This window comes from Pinus tabuliformis, chromosome X, assembly GCF_031772625.1.
Source record: "Pinus tabuliformis cultivar Carrire ecotype Pingquan chromosome X, CPIR1, whole genome shotgun sequence".
Classification (NCBI taxonomy): Eukaryota; Viridiplantae; Streptophyta; class Pinopsida; order Pinales; family Pinaceae; genus Pinus; species Pinus tabuliformis.
The window spans coordinates 968,451,051-968,473,804 of NC_142308.1; the positions used below are offsets into that span (position 1 = coordinate 968,451,051).

A 22,754-nucleotide genomic window follows, 5' to 3' on the forward strand; every position below is an offset into this window, starting at 1 on the left:
AGTTTGTGAATCAACCAATATTTACAACTATAAGTCTACATGATCTTTGGAATTCCACATCCATGAGATTACGTTTACAATGCTTGATATTCTCAGTGTTCATATTAGAAAATTCCCCTTAAACGAAAATCCTTCTTCTCTTCTCTTAAAAAAAACCACGAATCAACTCTCCTAATAAACAATCAATTCATCAATTTTCTAAATAACAGAAAAAAATCCATGAATCAACTTTCCTAATAAACAATCAATTCATCAATTTTCTAAATAACAAACCTTGACTGCATCTGATAACTAAGATAGTTATGGACCGTTTCTAAAACTCCATTACAAATGTTCATCTTGATCATCCTTTTAGTTACACAATGGTTTGCCTTACATAATTAAGGTCAACTACCCAATTGATAAGCTCTTGGTTCATGAATGACAAGCAAACATTCTCCTCACTAACACTTGTCCAAACTAACACGATAGTCTTGTGAGGGGGACGAGTAAAGGTCAGCTCGAACTTATTTGGGTTGGGCTTTCCACCGGGGACCCGCTTTTTTATTTTTGTGATCCTATAAAGCAATGCACGCTCGATAAACCCTGTCTGATAAATGTTAAACGCTGCACACACCCTTTACTTTCGCGGAGCAAAATGTTGATCGAAGATAAGACCTTTAACAGTACCGAAAACACGTCACCTTTCTAGACGGTCCCATTAATTTTAATTATAATATTTTCCACCATCTTCTCCCCTCTTTCACAGTCTTCAACCTTCTAGTTCCTTCCAGTCATGAACCCACGGCTTCTCAGCCACTAAGAAGTCATGACATATGCACAGTCCATTAACACAAGTAAGGAATGCATGCCTTTCTTTCCATCTCCGCTCTTCATGAACTCTGTCGTTGTATCTTAAAGCTCCAGTTTATGTTTTCGGCAACTGCTCTGCGTGTTTTCTCGAATCACAAGACACAGGTATGATTTGTTTCTCTGCCGGTTTAAATAAATGGTTTATACTTAGAGGCTTTATCATGCTTACCTTACTTTCAAGTTTCCTTGCTTCTTATTTGTTTCTGTCTACTAGAGTATTCATGGTATTTTCTGTAAATGGTATTTTTTCCAGTGTTGTATTTGTTCTTGTCATTGCATCTTCTGTACATGGTATTTTTCACAGTGGTGTATTTGCTCATAGTATTTTCTGTAAATGGTATTTTTTTCAGTGTTTTATTTGCTCTTGTCATTGCATCTCCTGTACATGGTATTTTTCACAGTGGTGAATTTGCTCTTGTCAATGGATGTAGGAGGGGAACAAGGTGAAATTGAGGCTGGTTGTCCGCGTATAAGTAAATAGACAGTGGAATATAAATATAATAAGCAACCATGAGCCTTATGAAATTCTGCCAGGAATGGTGCGTTCTATTGCTTCTTCGTTTTTTGTTTTTGTTGCAGATCATATTTTATGCGATTGTGTTTGGAATACGCATTGCTTTCAGTTCATACTTCAAACTCTGAATTTAAATTCTATCTGAATGCGCATGAATTTCAGACTAGTCACCTGAATTATTCACGGGCTTTTCTGTTTCAGTAATATATCTCTGAATTAGTCACGGGCTTTTATGTTTCAGTATTATATCTTTTGGATGATTCTTTAATGTAACTATAAGAATAGAGCCTAAGTTAAACATTGGTTTTTTTGTGAAGGGTTATGAGTTTGGTTTTTTTTTTAACCATGGTAATGGGTAATTTTTTTTTGGGTCAAATTTGCTGCCAAAATAGGTTTCTATAGGATTTGAAATGTTATGTAAGGGATAACATCTCATTGTTTTAACTATTAGGTTTTGATTTTGGTTTATCAATAATAATTAAATTTTATAGTTACTAGTAAGATAGAAATCAATAACAATAATATTAATTTAATTTTAAAGTGAGATTAGGAATCCATTTCCATACAATTACCATTTGAATGTTAAAATCTAACGTCTAAGTTTCCTCATTGGATAACCAAGTGGTTGACACAATGAGATTTTATTCCTTCCACCCAATTTCAAATCTTACTTGGATAACTTTTGTAAAGTAATGGACATCTTTGGCTAGTTCCTTCACCCAGTTTCAAATTCCAAACTCAAGGAGTAGACTCTTGCTAAGTCATATCTAGCATATATATATAACTTATGGGTTCTTGGATATACTCTTAGTAAAACACCATGGTAATAAATAAATAAAGTCTATGAAGGTCTCTTGGATATACTCTTAGTAAAACACCATGGTAAAAAATAAATAAATAAAATTTATAAAAGTGTATATACTCTACCTTTGTAGATTTGAATCTTTGACCTTTTACTAAACACATGTTATTATTAACCATGAAATAAAATTTATTTTATAAACATATTATCATAAATTATGATGACTTTAATTTAACATAATAAGGGATTGTAAATTATGAATTAAGATCTATTTTATTTTATAAAAAAATTATTAGGATAAATAGATTTATATGTTAATTTGATGTTTATGATTTTAGAATTAAAATTTTATTAGTAAATATCTAAAATCTCATTATTAAATGAAATCTTAAAATAAATTGTATAAAATAATAATAAATCACATAAAATATAATTATAAAATAATGATAAATCATATTGTAAGAAATTTATATCAACCATTTTATTGTTACACTAATTTTAAACTATGTTATTTTGAATAAATTCACTGACTTGTTATAACTAGTTGGTTTGTTAATTCTTTGAAATTATTACATTAGTAAAAGATTTTATTTTGCCTTGAATTTCTTTATAATTTAGTTATTTGTGATGCGGAAAAAAATGACTTTTTCTACTATGTTCACTTTCAGAAAACTGCAATTTTGAAAACACCTAACAATGATATTTTTTTCAGCCGTCACAAACTAATAATCCACAATTTTGTGCTAATTTAATGATCCAAAATTTATTGGAATGGATTGATATGTCAATCAAAAAACATATTTCATGCTTTCTTTGAAATCAAATCATCAGATCACGCTTCACACATAATTCTTACATTCACAAGTATGCACTAACTCTAATTCATTAAACTAGCTTTGTACATACATATGCTCAAAGACATTCATTATCTCTATGATCTGATTTCTCATTCATTTAGCCATTAGCTTTGCCCTTAGGCTTACATTGACTAAATACAACTTTAGAAGAAAAATAGATTTTCCTAGATCCCTAAATCATCCATTATTTATTCCCTAAAGCTCTCATGATTTATTCCATAAATCTCTCATGCTTTTCAAGAAAATTTTGTTTTTTTCCTTACAGAAAAATATCTCCTATCCATATTTCCAAAACTAATCCTATCCTAACAACCACGCTTTTCTAGAGCTTTTGGAAATTGTAGAGATTTTCCAGTTCATATGAGTTTTGATAAAATCATAGGGAAATACATCTAATGAATAATACAATCATTAGAAAGACCCCTACTCTAGTCAAAATACACTTTTGACCTGGAAAGTTGGATGTTCCTGCATTAGACTCCCAAGGTGAAAAAGAATCATGGTCTCCTAACCATGTGTTGATGAAGCATGTCTTCCTAGATCCCAAACATTGTTTTGCATTTGATCCTTCTCTTTGTGATGTATTTGTTCCCTTCTTGTCATCTTCTTCATTCTTCTAGGCTTCCAGATTTTATTCTATTATTTTCCTCCTTCCTTCTTGATATATACTTTCTCCACCATCTGCAAGATGTTATTCTTCATTCCTCTGTTGAAAAATGTAACTAGGATTGGTCTTCCTAATGTTAGATGTAATCATGATTTTATGTATTTAATGAAAAGAGAAAAATAAATTTATTATTATTGAACTTGAGACATGGGTTTCATGCTTAAGAAGATTTATTTTTAGGTCAAGCTCCCATTGAGAGCTCTTAGGATTTGTTATTGAGTCATCATGTCATTAAAAGTCATTGTCATGTATAAGAGAACTATGTGGGCATGCTACATATTGTAAGAAAAACATTTAAGCCAAATTCACGTAAATGAACCCTCCAAGACCTTATCAAATGCTAATGATCAAGTTGACCTTCAAAAGGAGTTGTCAGCCTAATCAAGAAGACATGTCGGCCTAATTGCATGAGTGAGAAGCCTATAAAAGGAGAACTTGGCCTCACTGAAGAGGGCATTCGATCAAGCAATAAAATCAAGGAGAAAAGTGTGAATAAGAAGTCTCTTAGATCAAGAAGAAGAAGACAAAAGGATGAATAGTTTTGGGTCTGTTTTTGGGCCTTTTTTGTTCACACGTGCGACGAAATTAGGGTTTATCTCAATGCAGTGAATTTGAAGTACAATCATCTCAAAGGGGCCGAAATAAGTCAAGGAAGGGATCTTTCTTGAAGGTCGAAGTCATAAAGAAGCTAGCACAAGCCAAGTGAAAGAGAAGTAGGGCTAAATTAGCCCTAATTTTTTCACATGTGGGAAAAGTGCAGTCAACAACAGTAAGCCAAGAATTGCAGGAAAGAAGGCTGAAAATCTCAGACTAGGGTTGTAGTGTCAAGGGTCAAGAAAAAGGGAGAGATTGCAACAATATCAAGAAGTTGACTTTGACTTGAAGCAAGCATTGAATTGGTCTTGGAAGGGTTGTAGGTCAAGGGTCTAGGTCTTGGAATTCGTCAATTGAAGATTTTATTCGAAGAAGAATTATATGGGTTTTCCTCTCAAGATTGTAGAGGTTTTGGCCCCAATTGATCACCTATATCTTGTGTCCTTTGTCTCATTATTCTTTATGCTTTTGGTAGTTGTTTGATGAAGAGAACACATAATAATAAGCAAGTAAAAGAAGAATTGAATGAAGTAAAATTAAAATACATAACAAAAAGTTATCAAGCAAGAGAAATCATCTCATCTCACTGCCCTAGATTTCTCAACACTTTATGTGCTAAATAACTCTTCTGTTGAGTCTTTTTCAACATTAGCTTCCTCATTTCCTCTATTTCCTCATCCAAACTATCTTTTGGTTGGTACAAGTCACTGGTTCCTTTATGATATTTGTTGCTATCCTCCACTAAATCATCATGATACCAATTTCCTAAAGTTGATTCCACCACTCTCTGTAGTTTTTGTTGGAACTCATCATCACTGTTGTCCCCCTGTTGTTGCATTTTTCCATGGGAAACTTGTCCTTATAATCTCTTGGACTGCTGCAATTCACTAGACTCTGTGTCCTTGGATTGTTCAACCAATTTTCTAAACAATTCAATTCACTTGCAATGTTTTCCATGCTTACTCCTATGCAATACTGTAGGTCTTCTTTCAATGATTTGTGTACTTCATCAATTGAAGTATTTCCAATCCATTTCACTATTCCTTGTATATCTTCATTACCTATAGACACAAACTAATTGTTTATTTTAAGAATATGAGACCTTGAAGTCTCTTTTGTTGCCTCCAATATTTGTTCCTCATGTAGCACTAAAAATTCCAAGTTGCCCATCAAATCTTCATCTGCTTCATCCACTATAACAACTTCAACATTAATATCCAGACACGTGTTCATCAACCTTAGGATGTTATTCGATGGTGGCATTTGCCCATGGCACATAGTCTTCATCTTGACTATCCTCTGCCTTCCTTCCATCTTGTATAACAATATTTAGTGATTGTTCCTCCTCTCTGCATAGAAAAAAAGCAATGCTCTGTCCTTTATCTGGAACAACTCCCACATTCATACACCAATTGTTAAAATCAAAATCAATATGGCCTTTATCTTCTATCAACATCTCGACCATCACTTGTTGATTGTCTAAATTATTTGTGAAATTCTCAAAAGGTTTCATCTTGGCATCTTCATCACTGTCATCCTCTCCAAGGATGGATCCTTCTTCACGTGCACAAATGCACACATTCATCTTAGTGATCTGGAGTTTTTCTGCTTCTCTTAACAAAACTGTCAACTTGTGTTTCTATCTTCTTGCAATCAACTACTTGAAATGCCATCTAGTTGTCCTCTTCATTACCCATCCATGGTTTTGATTTTGTAGTAGCTCCATCAGTGAATTAAGTTGTGCCTTCATTTCAACAATCTCTTTCTTAAACTCTTCATCATTCATTTTCCTATGGCTTACCCTTGAACCTTTATTATGACTATCATCTGCCATTTTACGTTCTCCTTTTGTGGACTTTCACCATGTTCATTGTGCATTGCAGAAAAGGAAACACCTTACGAGGATACCTCCAAACTTGGCCAATGGTTCACTCCTCTTGAACCTTCTTGAGCACTCTTTGCTCCTCTGGCATTTGCACACATTCACTGAGAAATTTTGTTGTCTTCTTCTTGGATGTAAGGTTCTCTTGCCACATTGTTATCTCTTTCTTGCTACCATACATTAATTAATTGTTAAAAAAACACAAGACCAATAACATGTCAAATCTTAATAGATTTGTTCTTCCATCCTTTGCATAAGTTCCTATGTGATGTGTTCCTATAAAAAACCTTCTCACTTAGATCTATGTTTCCCAAAGAGCATATCCTTGCTCTAATAACACTTGATGCAGGAAAAATTTACTTTTCCTGCTATGTACACTTCTACGAACATGCAATCTTAAGAATTCCAAACAATGATATTTTTCCCAGCAATCACAAAACTAATAATCCACAATTTTGTGCTAATTCAATGATCCAAAGTTTATTGGAATGGATTGATATGTCAATCACAAAACAAGTTTCCATGCTTTCTTTGAAATCAAATAATTAGATCACACTTCAAAGAGAATTCTTAAATTCATAATTATGCATGAGCTCTAATTCATTAAACTAGTTGTGTACATACATATGATTCTTTCTATGGCATGATTTCCCATTCATTTATACATTAGATTTTCCCTTAGGCTTGCATTGACTAAATACAACTTTTGAAGAAAAATAGATTTTCCTATATCTCTAAATCACTTCTTGATTTATTCCCTAAAGCTCTCATGATTTATTCACTAAAGCTCTCATGATTTATTCCATAAACTTCACGCTTTTCAAGGAAGCGTTGCTTTTGCCTTATGGAAAAATCTCTTGTATCCATATTTCCAAAACTAATCCTATCCTAACAACCACATTTTTCTAGAACTTTTGGAAATCCTAAAAATTTTCCAGTTCATATGAGTTTTCATAAAATCATAAGTAAATACATCTAATGAATAATACAATCAACTAGAAAGATCCTTACTCTAGTCAAAATAAACTTTTGATCTAGATAGTTATATGTTACTACATGAGAATATAAAGTCTTTTGAATAGTTTTCCTAATTTTTTGAACATTAAATATATTTGTTTATTCAACTTTTTTTTAAGAATATGTATTAATGTGTAACCATTGTTATATAACTTACGTATTGTTTTTTAAAATTACTTATATGAATTATAAAATCTATTTAAAATTATGCTAATTGTTTTTTAAAATTACTTATATGAATTATAAAATCTATTTAAAATTATGCAAATTGTTTTTTAAAATTACTTATATGAATTATAAAATCTATTTAAAATTATTATTTTCATTACTATTAGTTAAGAGTTGAAATTTAGAGATATAGAATATAAAGTCTTTGGTATAATTTTTCTGTTTATTTTAAACATTGTATACATTCTTTTGTTCAACTTTTTTGTATTGTTTTTTAAAATTACTTATATAAATTATAAATATTTATTTTAAATTATTAAATTTATTTATATTATTTATTTTAATTTATTACATTATTTAAAAAAAATATTATTCAATATTACACTAATTAAAGCATAAAAAAATAATTTCTTGTTACATACCATGACGTTTATATTTAATAAAAATATTGTAACCTTTATTATGTTATTGTTTCTATCATGATTATGTCCATGAAAAACTTCCATCTCTTAAATAGGTCTTTCTATATATTAAATGTAATAATAATTAAAAAATAAAACAAAGCAATTTTCCATTATTTTTTTTTAATGAATCATAAACATCTATTTTACCTAGTATTGCAAAGCTTTTAGATTCCTAGGTTGAAAAAAAATAAATGAAACATGTATATATTGCATATATTCAAATCGAAATTATAAACTATATAATTTATATATTTATAATACTTTATATGTAAATGACTAAGACAAACGAAACAGTAAGTAAGCATAATCAAGTTGTACTTTAATTGATTCGATTTTTAACTATTGTTAATTCCTTATTTTTCGTTTAGATTCAACCTTTAGTACATGTTTTTTTGGTTAATTACTTTTACTTGTAGTAATTTAATCATTTTTCCATTGCATCAAAAAAACTTTTTAATATATCATAATTTTGGTATTTTTTATCTTTTCATAATTTAATGATTTTTATTTTCATAAAATAAATTCCAATTTTATAATAATCTATTATCCATAATAAAAATGTGTCTGTTATCAAAGTTGAAATTTTGAATAACTATATAAAATATTTAAATAATATCATAAAAAAATTTGCACCAAAAAAATTGGATCTCTCTTAATTCATGTTAAACCTGTATTTAAAATAAATCTATATTGGTTACCATCATGTGCAAATCATTTCCTTACAATCTTAACTACAAACTTCTTACTCACTTTTTCATTCTCAAGCCTTCCATGTAAATATGCAATAACACGTTGGCCAAAAGATTCTCTCATGTGATATCTACCAAAAGACTTTGTTTAATTCATTATGGATCACAGAAGCTTGAATACAAAACTGTCAATATTATTGCTCTCCTCTTCCATATAAATATGCAACAATGGTAATATTATTGCTCTACTCAAGTGTTAGCAAACTTATTGAGTATAACCTTACAAAAAAAATTTGTATATGTGGAAATTAATGACCATCTTTCTTTAAGGTTTCATTTTTATTGGTGTTGATTAAGCTGCGTATCTTTATCACTTTCATCAATTAATCCATATTTAATGCTACAATTAAAGCTCAATTATTCGTCTGGTGTGTATAAAACCATCTTTATGAAATACTTGAAATCTTTTATGCTCTTGGTTAGTAATTATCTTTTATGTCTTATTTCTTATTTGATATTTAATGTTTACTATGTTATTGTTAATAATTTTTACTAGTGTATTTTAAATATGTTATTATTTGATATTTTTAATTACAATTTTCAAGTCGTTGAAATTGTATATACAAGTGGTTAAAATTACACAATCTATGTGCATGATTTTTCAGGTTGTTGAATCCATAATGCATTAAAAAATGTAATTTTATGAATTAAAATTTGCAATTTCATAAAAAAATTACAATAACTCTTGCCGAAAAAAGCTTAAATTCTACAGTATTTAGACTTGTCCTTTCTAGGTTATCATTGCATTAAAAATGCTTAATGCAAAATAAACTAGAAATCAACATGTTTCTCTATACAAGCCTTCATAATAATATTTAATATCTCATTTAATCAATTGATCTATTGTCTTTATAGTGCTAACGCTAAATAACCTAGGAGGTGGCCACATTTTTTTATTTATTTCATTCAAAAGTTCTTTCATTAGATTTTCAAAATAGCATAACTTACAAAAAATATCCCAATAGTCCCACTCTCTTGGGACAGACATACATTGTGAGATTGGGGATTAGAGCATACCAGTGATGACATATTACATGCTTTATTTATGATCAGTGTTGAGACCTTAGCCTACTAACATAGACACAAAAAGAAGCCTGAGTTGACAACAACATGTCGGGGGGGGGGGTGCGGAGGCATTACACGGGGAGCTGTGAAATACCCAATACGATCATGAATGTGGAAGTTAATGTGCTCCACTCAAGCTTCCAAGCTGTGAAGATGGTCATTGGTACGTTGTTGACTACGCCGGAGGTTGTCCAGTTGCTCCAGGATTTCACTCTAACTGTACTGAATATCTGTCATATATGCCACAAACTCATTGTAGTCCTCATAACCGTAATCCCTAAGGATATCGATATCAAGCTGAAAGTGGCACAACTGCTCTGCTATAGTGTCTAATGAGGTCGGAGCTACAAGGTTTCCTGGAGAATTGGATGGAGAAATAGCCTCAATGTCCTTGGTTTCTCAACTAGCCTAATTGGCGAAAGATGAAGAGTGCCCAAGCTCGGGACGACCAGCCTGAGCTGGCTGACCCCTCCCTCGGCAAGGACGACCCTGTTAGTAGGGCATGTTAAAATCAACAGTGGACGATTGAAAACAATAGGAGGAAGCCGCGGAGGACGTTGTATCCCACATGCAAAAGACGCAACCAAACCCAAAACCATAGGGCCACTGCCCTACTACAATATAAACTTCCAAATTGCCACTAGAACCCAAAGAGGCAAACGAATCTAAGACCTCCTAGACCGGAGCACAAGGCAGAGAAGCCTTCGTAGGAAAATTCAAGGCATACCACTGGTCGCGAGCGCAACCCTGATTGGGGGAGAGGAGAGTGAAACTTCTTGCACGCAAAGGAGTAATGCCAAAACCATGAAGCCAAATTCTCGAAATTAAAACACCATTCGCACACCTGAGAGAACCCAAAGGAGCCTATGTAGACGAGGGAGGAGCCAACAATGGCCACCGGTGTTGTAGAAGCCTTTGAAGGTGAACCACGACTATCTAGGTTCCAAGGTCCCAAGGGTAGACCAAGAGGCAATATACAACCCGCGCTCGGAGGCATACCACAACTTCCTTGCTCCTCATTTGAGACCAATGCCCTAATGGGACACCATGACCCCAGACCCAAGCACCTTCACAAACCTTCAAACCCAAATTCATCTCCCAAATTGCTGAACTGAGACACATAGGCTGCCTACTGACGAATTTAAAGATTGGATGTGGGGAGAGACTCATCGTGTTGCGGCAATGAATGCAGATGCGGAGTGTCCAGGCTCTATCGATGCCCACGTGGAGGAGGAGTTGGCCTCGAAGGCCTCGCATAAGAGAGATGGGCATTGGGAAGAGCAACCCCATCTGGGGAGGAGGTGGCCACATTAAACTCAAAATTGGATTACATAAATAATAAGTCATATACATTTCTATTTAAAGATTGGTTTTTTTTTTTTTTTTTTAAAATTATTATTGTTCTTCTCTATAAATTTGGGTGTTCTTTCATGGGTAGGGTAGAAATTTAAAAATAAATTAATCATTCAAATTTGATAGTTTTAGTTATTTGATAAATATATTGAACATTTTAATTGACTCCTATCATAAGAAGTGATAATTTTTAACCATATTTGATGGTCAAACTAATATTTGGCCATCAAGTTCCATACATGATCATGAAACATACTTATTTCATGGTCATATTTGGTCATATTTAGTAGTTGTTTTTATCCCTATTTCAAGAAGTGTTGCTATTGGTGGTGTCATTTTTCTTTTTGGGTTAAAATTACAACCCTGTGCAACCATGATCTTTAACAACCTCATAATCTTGCTAATCAAAAGGGCGAAAATTTAAATATGGGTAACACTTTCCTTATTTTTTGAAGTTTTCTTCTTTTACGTCTCCATCAACATTTTCATAGTTAGCAATCATTTTTCTCTAAATTTTTTTAGATAGAAAAGTATAGTATTATATGCATTGCATACTATTTGTTTATAAATATTTCTATTAGTAGTAGTTCTCCCAACACTTATTAACTATAAAACCCTAATTCCAAAAAGTATTTCCCATTTTCACATTTTCACCCAAAACCTTAAATCAAACCCTGAATCAAAATATGACATCACTAACAACACCTTTTTCTGGGGAAGGGGTTAGGGGTTTTAAAATTACAACTTGTTTAAAATAGCCTTAACAGTGAATACCATTGCAAAAAATCCTAAAATCAACCCCCAAATAGAAACTTGGTGCTAGTGGTTGAAATTGTAACTTTTTTAAAACAATGGACTTGACCATCAAAATTATTATGGTCAAAATCCTAAAATCAACTCCCCAAATCTAAAAGAGATCCCACTAATAGCACACACTCTCTTTCGGGGGCTCAAAATTGTAACTGTTTTGAAACCATGTCCTAAAATCACCATTATTATTGCAAACAAAGTCATAATAACGGGAAAATAAAAATAAATAGGAAAAAAATAATTATTTAAGAAAAGATGAAAGGCTGAAAAACAAAAATAAAATCCTCTCTCATACCATTTAACAACCTAAAATAGAAAAAGTTTTAGAAACCATTTAATTTTTTTTTTAAATAACTTAAAAAAAAAACAAACAAGCTAACTCAACATAACAATATAAATATAAAATATAAAAATATACTTTAAAAATTAAATAAATGTGTTTTTAAAAGAAAGGGAAAGAAAAAAAGAAATGACAAATGTGAGGGGTGACAACCAGGGCTAGTGATAAAAATGGAATCACTCCATTCCCACCTCACCTACCATTTTGACCCTTGTGACTCATCATTTTCTACTTAAATGAGTGGTGGCTTTTGACTCATCATTTTCTACTTAAATGAGTGGTGGCTTTTGAGGTGGACGTGTCTATATATTGAGATTAAAATCATCAAATATTTTAGTATATTAAAATATTTTTAAGAGAAAATGTTTTAGTAATATGCAGCGAATTATTTTTTTTAAAGGTGAGAAAACCTATCATAACTTAGTTGTTAAACCAATAGTGAGGACAACCATCTTTAGTTGCTAACTGCGAATGCACGCTGACTCATCACCCTTATTAAGGAAAACCACGCCACTTGGAATAACCCGTTAGTGGTCCATAAGGAGTAGGGTTTCACTCCTGCCAGATGCCTTTAGGTCTTGGGCCATTAACCTATCTCCTTACGTCTGAGGAAGACGAGCTCTTAGCCAATCAAAAATAGTTTTAAGACGTACTCTAAACCCTAGAATACAAAATGTTTGTGCTCTCTCCAAGAGTGTTTAGGAGCGTCTTAATTCTAGAGGAAATTTGGCATTAATGTAAAAAATATTTATTCTTCCACTCCAAGGCTTCATTTATAATGCATGATAAAACCACATAATTATTTATTCTTACACTCCAAGGCTTCATTTATAATGCATGATAAAACCACAAACCATTTATGGTTTTCTATTTCTGCATAAAGAAAACCATCAACGTGGAGTTGTCTATAATGCGACTTTTTGGAGATTCCGGTGACGTAATCCGGCGGAAGAAATTGAGGCTAAATCTTGATTTGTTACAGTTAAAATGGTTTTTTAACTGCATATTTGGATTCAGCACCCTGGAAAACCCCTGGGATGCTTTCATTGTGCAGAAACTAACTATCAAACTTGCGATTCCAATAAATTCCTGCCGAATTTCGACCGGAAAAACCCGCCAGAAAAACTTTCAAAAAGTCGCGTTATAGACAACTGCATTGCGGAAATAATTATCTTCATAATGCTGAATTATTTCTTACAAATGAGTTAAAATATTCTTTGCACAGTGATGAATGATTTCCTGCGTAACAACTAAATTTAATTTTTGTACATTACTGAAATATTTCCGTGCACGTTGATAAAATTATTCTCTACACATTGCTGAAAATTTTCACAACACATTGATAAAAAAATTATCCTCTGCACATTGCTAAGATTATTTCCTAAATAACAATTGAATTTTTATTGCACATTACTATAATTATTTTTTGCATGTTACGGAAATTTTTCTCTGCACATTGCTTAAATTATTCCCTGCGCATTGCTGAGATTATTTCATGCATAATAGTTGAAATTGTATTATGCACATCGTTGAAATATTTCCTTGCACATTGATGAAATTATTCCTTACACATTGTTGAGATTTCTTTCAAAAAACAACTGCATTATTCTCTTTACAATATCTAACATTATTGAAATATTATAATTGACAACTGTTCAAAAAATCACCTCCCAGCTGATGAAATATTTTTTGCACAGTTACGGAATTTCTCCGTGGCACTGCAGGAGTTTTCTCTAGTAATATAAGGTTTTCAAAAGCACTAAAGAAATTCTCTACAACGATGTGATGTTCTTTGCAGCATTACAAAGATTCTCCACAACACCGTAATGTTCTCAACAATGCTTCAAAATTTCTTCATATTAGTGCAATGTTCTCGACAATACTACACAATTTCTTTGTAGTAGTGCATTGTTTTTAGTAGAAAAATACAACTTTTTGTAAACACTGCAAGGTGTATGACACCTTTCCCAACATTCAACCACTTGTCATATACCTTGCAAGAGTAAAGGGGAGAACAAATCAAACTACAAGCTAATTTTTGGGGTCTAGAAGGTGCATGGGTTCACAACACCACTTGAACTTATTTGTGCTCACTAGTTTCATTAGTGCATCTCCAACATTTTGCAAGGTGTGAACTTTCTCAAGTATGCCCATTCTCTACCATGTCCCTATCAAAATGGTATTGAATATACATATGCTTTGTCTTTGCATGAAAGGTTGGATTTTTAGCTAGACAAATGGCACTATTATTATCATGTTGAATCATAATAGCTTTCCAACTTAACCTTACATTTGAAGAAATTTTCACAAGTTAGATAGCCTCACAGTCATGAACAGTTGCCATATAATCTACCTTTGTAGAAGACAATGTAACCATAGCTTGTTTGTTGCTCATCCAACTTACTGCTCCACCAAATAGACAAAACACATAACCATTAGTGGTTCTCTTTTTGTCTACAAAGTAACCATAGCTTGTTTGTTGCTCATCCAACTTACTGCTCCACCAAATAGACAAAACACATAACCACTAGTGGTTCTCCTTTTGTCTACATCCCCTGCCCAATCAAAGTCCAAAAAAACCTGTATTTCAACTGAGTATAGGTCCCCTGAAACAATGCTATGATATCAAATGTAATACTCATAGGTACCTCACAAATATATAAACGCCCTCATCACTGTAGCCTAGTGTTCATGTCTAGAATTAACCATGAACTAACTTGAGACTCTTTAATATTCCTATGGAATGTTTACATTAAATAAAAAAAGCATGCATAGACATAAAAATCACAAAAAGTAAACACATAAATTAGTCCATGAATTTGTACCAAAAATTGCCCTGCTGAGCCATTTTATTAAAAATAAAGAGGGTACAATGTGGTGCTGGAAAGAGTGCACCTAGTGTTGCTCAAGGCAAACTAGCAAAGCCCAAGTGAATAATAAGAAGTCCCCCTCAAGTCTGTTGTTGTGCTTTCTTGGCTCTGCGCTGAACTGCCTAAAAAATACACCACTGGATGTGAAGAACCACTGCTAGGGCTTCTTCCAGTGCTCAGAAAATTCCGGGAAATTAACCCCGGGCTCTCCACCAAATACCCAAAATAACCCACAAAGGAATTGGCCAATGGTTAACCTTGGAATTTCGGCCTTCTTTTCCCTTTATGGCTAAACTGCTAGGTAATTCGATCCACCTGTCAATCCTGCTGCAAAAAAAGCCCCCAAAATAGCTACAATCTCCAAACAAGCACTTCCCTGGACGACTCCTCAAATTCCATCTACAAACTCCCTTGATTCCTCAACCTCCAAGCGTACCTCCTCCAAGAACTGCGCAATCCCTGCGTTGTTGCTACTTAACCACTCCACAAACTCGCACTCTCCATTGTTGGTACGAACTTGAATAGATGGAACTCCCTCCTTGGGATGGCACTCGAAGTCCACCGAAGCAAGGGTTGAGATTTCCGTTCGGAAACACTCGTGTGCTAAATACCATTTGCAGACTTGGCTTCAGCTCAAGCGTGTTATGTCAAAGACAATTTTCTCAAAGATGAATGAATGCCAAAATGAGTGCCTTTCCTTCCTTTTTGTCAAAGTGCCTCCAAAATGCCCATGTGGGCCCAACTTGATTTCCTCCCACCGAACTTTCTCCAATGAGTGTGTACTTCTCATGTGGGTCATGATTCTCTATGGGTGGCCCCCACGCTCCACTAGAGGTTCAATGTTCCCCTTCCAACTCTAATGTTTGGGCTTGCTTTAATCAAAAATACATGTGGGGCCTCTAAACCCACATTTCCTAAGTGCAAACATGAATTAAGATAAAAATGGCCAAAATTGATATTTCACTTAGCAATAATGCTAAGTGGGAATATATCAGTCCTACTCACCAAAATGTTGCTTGTCCTCAAGTAACTGTAATGAAGGATGCTGAAGTATCTACTCCCCTTCCCAAGTGGCATCCTCATCTGGTAGGCTCCTCCATTTGATCAAAAACTCCTTGATGACTCTGTTCTGCAAGTGCCTCTCCCAGGTGTCCAAAATAGCCTCTGGCTCCAGAACTAAGTGCCGCTCATCATCCATAGGGGGTAGCTCTGTAGTTGTAGGCACCTGCTGCCCCAATGCCCTTTTCAGGTAAGAGTCAAGACACATGAAAAAAGTTGTGCACCCGACTTCCTGGGGGTAGCTCCAGCTCAAATGCTACCTTCCCAACTCTTTGAGTGACTCGGTACAACCCATAGAAGAAAGGTTTGAGCTTCTCGGCCCCCTTCGGTTTGAGTGATCACTGCATGTATGGCTGAAGCCTTAAGAAGACCAAATCCCCTACCTCAAACTGCCTCTCAACTTTGCCCTTGTTTACATAAAGTTTATGTTGGTTATATTCCATCCGCATGTTGTCTTTGAGAGCCCGCAAAATCTATTGGCTCTCCTATATCCAATCCTTGGCCCTAGGGGCCTTGCTATCTCCAAACATCACATAAGCAAAAGATAATGCATCGTAACCATATAGGGCTCGAAATGGAGACATACATATGGACATGTGGTACATGGTGTTGTAGCAGTACTAGCCCAAGTGCAACCACCATATCGATGCTCATTGATGGCCCGTCACAAAGTTACATAAGTAACCCTCTAGAGTCCAACCACTCGTTAACTATTAGGGGTGATAACTAGTGCTTAGAGTGAGCTTGGTCCCCCCCAGTCGGAACAACTCTTGCCCAAATCCCCCCATGAACCTGTTGTCTTGGTCACTAACAATGGTCTTCGGAAGACCATGTAGCTGAAACACATCCCTGAAAAACAATTCAGTCACTTGTGAGGCCAAGTACCCGACTGAGATGACAAAAAAATGTGAAAAATTCGTCAATCAATCCACCACCACGTAAATGCAATCCTTGCCCTATATTGTGGGAAACTTGGTAATGAATTCCATCGAAACACTCTCCCATTTCCCCTCAGGGATAGGAAGAGGCTATAGCAACCCTACAGGGTGTGACTGCTCACCCTTGTTCCTCTGGCATGTGTCACACTCCCTGACATGCCTCACAACATCACCCTTAAGGCCCCTCCATGCAAAATTCTCTCTGATGGTCTTGTACGTCTTTGTGAACCCCTAGTGCCCTGCTAGTGGTGAGTCATGGGCAACCTGTATAATCTTCTCCCTCAATTGGGAGTTGGGCACCATGTAAATCCGGTCTCTGAAGTAAATGACCTCATTCATCACCCTGTAACGTTCATCTGCCACTACCCTATCAACGACCTCACATGCAAATTGGTCCTTGGAGTACTCTACCAATAATTGTACCCTCAAATCTGGGGCAATGGTCATATGTGAAAGGGTAGCCGGCCTCCTGGACAATGCATCAGCCACCACGTTGTGCTTCCCTTTGACATACTCAATGTCAAAGTTGTATGCCTGGAGCTTGCTCACCCACTTTTGTTGCCTCTCCTGCAACTGCATCTGCTCCAAGAGAAACCTGAGACTATTGTGGTTTGTCATGACCTTGAACTTGTTCCCCACCAAATACCGTCTGAACTTGGCTAGCGCATGCATGATGGCTAGCATCTCCTTATCATAGATGGAGAACAACCTCTCATGGGGCATTATCTTCCAACTCTCGAAGGCTATAGGGTTCCCTTCTTGCATTAATACTTCTCCTACACCCTTTTTGGATGATCACACTCTAGCACAAAGGGCTAGGTGAAATCTAGAAGTGCCAATATAGGACAACTGCTCATGACTTGTTTGAGGCACTAAAAATCCTCTTGCGTTGTAGATGTCCACTTAAAGGCCGCCTTCTTTGTCAAATCGGTGAGGGGAGTTGCCAAGTGAGAGAAGCCCTTCACGAACTTCCTGTAGTAAGTGTTGATGCCCAAAAATCCCCTCAACTCTGTCACATTCCAGGGCTCTGGCCAATCCCGGATGGTGCTGATCTTCTCCTCATGGACCCTCACACCGTCCTCCCCAATGATGTGCCCTAGGTAGAGCATCTCTGTCAACCTGAACTCACACTTAGACAGTTTTGCGTAGAACTGTTGCTCCTCCAAAATACGCAACACTGTCTCTAAATGCTGCAAGTGCTCCTCCCAGGTCTAGTTGTAAATCAAGATATCATCAAACAACACCAACACAAACTTCCATAGTTGTCCACGAAACATGTGGTTCATGCAGAACGGGAAGGTGGCTGGTGCATTGGTTGGCTCGAAAGGCATAACTAGGAACTTGAAGTGCCCATAGTGGCACCTAAAAGTGGTCTTAGGGACATCCTAGTCCCTCAACCTGATCTTGTGGTACCTTGAACGCAAGTCAATCTTGGAGAAGAACTTCACCCCCCTCAGCTCATCTATGTGTGGGATGGGGTAACGGTTCTTCATGGTCTTTTTGTTAAGGGCCATGTAGTCAACACACGTGCGTAGGGACCCATCCTTCTTCTTCACTAGAACAATTGATGAAGCAAAGGCGCTGGAGCTAGGCCTGATGTGCCCGAGTGCCAACTGCTCATGAATAGCTCTCTCTATCTCATCGCAGTATGCGTTGGGATGTCGGTAAGGGGTAGTAATCACAGCTTGTACCCTCGACTCCAACTCAATAGTATGCTCAAACACCCAATCAAGTGATTGACTTGGCAGTATGTCTCCAAACACTACTGGGTACTTGTCTAAAATGGCTTGTATCTCCGAGGGCGTGGCTTGGGTTGACCCCCAACCTCTGAAACCCTCAACTCCACAACCCACTGAATGTCCCCATGTCTTAGATCAGCCTCCATCCTGTGGGCCAAAATAGTTTGTGGAGGGAAAGAGTGCATACCCCATAGCAAAACTGGTTTTCCATCCAGCCTTGTGAACTCCATCTCCAACTTCCTCCAATCAGTAGTGAATCTGCCAAGCGAGTAGAGCCACTGGACACCCATCACCACATTGGTGTCCGGCACATCCACCATGAAGAAGTGATCTGTCATCAAGTAGCTTCCCATGGTCACGGTCAAAGCTGGAACATAGTGTGTGCACTGCATGGTTCTGTCCCCTGGTACCAAAATCGAAAAACCCTCAAACTCGGTTATGATACCCCTCCTTTGGACCATCTGTGCATCAATAAAATTGTGGGTAGCCCCATTTTCCACTAAAACTGAGACATGTTGCCCCTGCACGGTGCCCTTGATCCTAAAAGTAAAAAACTTGGGTACCCCACATAGAGATTCAAGGACCCCTCTTGATGGAGTGAAAGGAGCTCCCCCTGGTGGGGGCGGTGGTGGTGGTCCCCTCTCTGCCTACACTGCGCTGTCATCTCCACCCACCCCGAGATCTGCATCATCCTCCAAATCACTGTCAGAGAAAACCTCAATATAGTGAGTTTTTTATCTAAAGATGATCTAAGGTTGTCATTGATGTCAACCCAAGAAGCACCAAGGATGACCTTGAACTTCCATGGCACATTGGGCATCATCATTCATGGTTTCTCGTCTCATAACCATTATAGGAATACTCTACTCAAAAATATCTTTCTATCAGTATATAGCTCTCCTCGTAATTCCTCACAGTTTGTAAGTTATTCAAGATTGAAGTTAGTAACCCCAATTAGTGGGCTAAAACCCCATGGGGTTGTGGCATGGAATTTATCATTGATTTTGGTCATTGAATAGTCAATAATTAATAATTTTTTAAGCTCCTAAAATCCCTCCAACATTCTCTATAAAATCCCTTCCCAACTCTATAAAAAAAAATCTCATATATCTTCCAAAAGTAGCGATCATTGCATTTTCGCTATAATGTTATTTTTGCGAAGTCTTAGATGCTGAAATTAAAACCCATTTGAGCCGAAATCCTGATGAACGTCGTGACTGAATTTAAGATCTTGGTTCGCTATATTTTCGGAGATATGATTTGTGGAAGTTAGGGTTTTTGCAGGCTCCCGAATTTCATCTCAAAGAGGTGACCTTGGGAAAATCGTCATAACTCTCTCTGAGAAGAGGATTGGAATTCAGAGCCGAAGGAGGAAACAGTGACATATGGCACGCCGTACAAGTTCGCTCAATTGAACTAGTCCATAATTAGGTCATTGTGAGCGATTGGGCATAACTTTGCCTTGAAGAATCTAAATTGGGTCAGACCTATGGCATTGGAAAGAAGACTCAAAGGGCTACTACAGGACATAAGATCACATATTGAGGATTTGAAATCACAGAGATACGTCAGATTCAATATCGTGCTCCTAGAAGGCAAGAAAAAAAACTAGATCAAGTGCTGTCAACGGGTGCAAAGGATGAAACTTTCTAGGGCAGCAAAGAGAAAGGTGCAACAAAATGATGCAGCAAAGGTAAGATCCAGGTAAGTATCTTCTTTATATGCATGTTCATATCTTAATTGCATTAGGTTCTTTGTATTCTAATTTGTTCTTTTTGTTTAGCACTGACATATGCTCTGCAGGATGAGGTAAGTTTTGCTATTATCATGTCATGGGCATTTCCTTGAAGACTTTTTGCAGGTATTATATATTCACCAAGAGAAGACTCAATGCATAATCTAATGTTCTGAAGAGTGAGAAAGGATAGCATGACAAGATCAGCAATCAAGGTGCAGAACAACAACGAGAAGTTCACCACATGAAGTCTTCAAGTGGGCAGCATTGCATACAGTCATTGTAAAAGTATCATTGTACAGAGTAATTGTAAAAGCATCATTGTAAAAGTTGTACAAGTGTCTATCATCATTAGGTGGTTGTGTCATAGTTGGGGTTATGGTCTAGTGTGTCTTCTTCTTCTACATCATTCTATATCATTGTAAAGTAGACCACTTTCCCTAGTACGGGAGTCCATTCTTTTTTAATTCTTCTATAGGGTGGTGGGGTGGTGCTAGGATTGCATGAAGTCACTAATAGGTTCAAGCCCGTGAAAACTTCAGGGTGGTAGGGTGGTGCTAGGGTGAATTGTAGCTCATTGGGTGTTGGGGCATTTGTTCAGTTGACTACTGAAGAATCTCGGGCGTTGGAGCATCCATCTAGTGGGAGCTGGAGAAGAATGCTTTTATAGATTCTAGGAAGTTGGAGCTTTCTTTTCAATTGGAGTTGAAGATTAAAGAATTATTAGAAAAGCGTTCAGGTGGTTTTTGTCCCGGAGGGGGTTTCCACCTTAAAAACTGTGTGCATTTGTGTTCCTTTTGTTTACTGCTATCATTGTACAAACACTGATAATAATTGAAGATTAACTAATGCTCTGAAAGATTAATAATAATACTAATTGAAAGGAATATTGATTCACCCCCTCCCCCTCTCAGTATTTCCAACAATTGGTATCAGAGCTTGGTTCCTTCAATAGCAGTTTAACAACTAGAAGGAGATCATGGAGCATACCAAGAATGGTGTACCTCTATTCAATGAAAATAATTATGCACTCTGGAAAGGAAGAATGGAGGTCTATTTCTTAGCCCAAGGTTATGAAGTATGGGGTACTTTTCAAAATGGATTTACACCAACCGAGGATGAACAAAATAAGAAGAATTTGGTAAATGATGCAAAAGCAAAGAACATTATTATCATTGGACATATTGAATCTTCTTATCATAAGGTGTTGGGTTGTAAAACTACCAAAAATGTATGGGACAAGCTTGAGAATATATATGCAGGTGACTCAAATGTCAAAGAAGCAAAGCTTCAAATCTATAGAGCAAAATTTGAGCAACTCAGAATGAAAGAAGATGACAACATTGTTGCATACTTCCAACATGTTGATGAAATAACCAACACTCTAGAAGGACTGGGGGAGTCTATTAACGACAAGACTCTTATACGAAAGATTCTTAGAATGTTACCAGGAAGATTCAACCCAAAGGTATCGGTCTTAGAATACAGTGAAAGTATGGCCAAACTCAATAAAGAGGAATTACATGGAGTTCTCGTAGCATATGAAATGAGACTTGATGAAGAAGAGGGTACTTTGCATCTAGAAACTACGTTCATTGCATCTAAGAAAGCCAATAAGGACAAACAACCTTCAAAGGCAAAGACCTGCACCTGCAAGTGTGAAGAAAAGGAAGATGATGAAGAAGGTTTTTTAGATGGAGAATATGCTTACTTTACGAGAAAACTAAAAATTGGTAAGGGAAAATTCAAAGGTAAACTTCCATTGATATGTTTTGGTTGTGGTGAGGTTGGGCATTTCGCAGCAAAATGTCCGAATAGAAGTGATGGAAACTCAAAAGGAAAGAAAGTCTTTAAGAAATTCAACAAGCAAGGCAAGAAGAAAGGATTCAAAAGGAACTTTCTATCTAAAGAAGAAAGCTCATCATCTGATGAAGACAACGACAGTGAAGAAGAAGCCCAATGAGAGAGTACTGTTTATGGCCAAGCACAATAAACAAGAGGTATCAAACAATGAAGAAGAAGGGTTGACCATAGAAGAATTTTCTAAGGAGGCAATCAAGCTTATAAAAGAGCTCAAGGCTGAGAAGATCCGTTCCAATACTCTTGAAGAACAAGTTCAAGGTCTCAAAATTGAAGTTTAAGAACACAAATGTATTGAAGAGTCACTTCAAAAGAAGTTGGAAGAAAGCAACCGAGAAAGGGAAGCATTAGAAGCCGAAGTAGTCTTGCTGCATAAGGAAGTGAAGAAGGGAAACACTGTCCAAAACTATGCCAAAAAC

General features: G+C 35.9%; 1 protein-coding gene across 3 annotated transcripts in view; it reads left to right on the forward strand.

The window, feature by feature from the left end:
- Positions 1 to 851: 851 nt before the first annotated feature.
- LOC149142953 (DNA-directed RNA polymerases II, IV and V subunit 9B-like) overlaps positions 852 to 22,754 on the forward strand; it is a 233,023-nt gene continuing 211,120 nt past the window's right edge. For all 3 annotated transcript variants that reach the window (XM_089447552.1, XM_089447550.1, XM_089447551.1), the window contains exons 1-2: positions 852 to 957; positions 1,284 to 1,391. In XM_089447552.1, the coding sequence (XP_089303678.1) occupies positions 1,363 to 1,391 (29 nt within the window). In that variant the 5' untranslated portion in view covers positions 852 to 957; positions 1,284 to 1,362. The remainder of the gene's footprint in view (positions 958 to 1,283; positions 1,392 to 22,754) is intronic.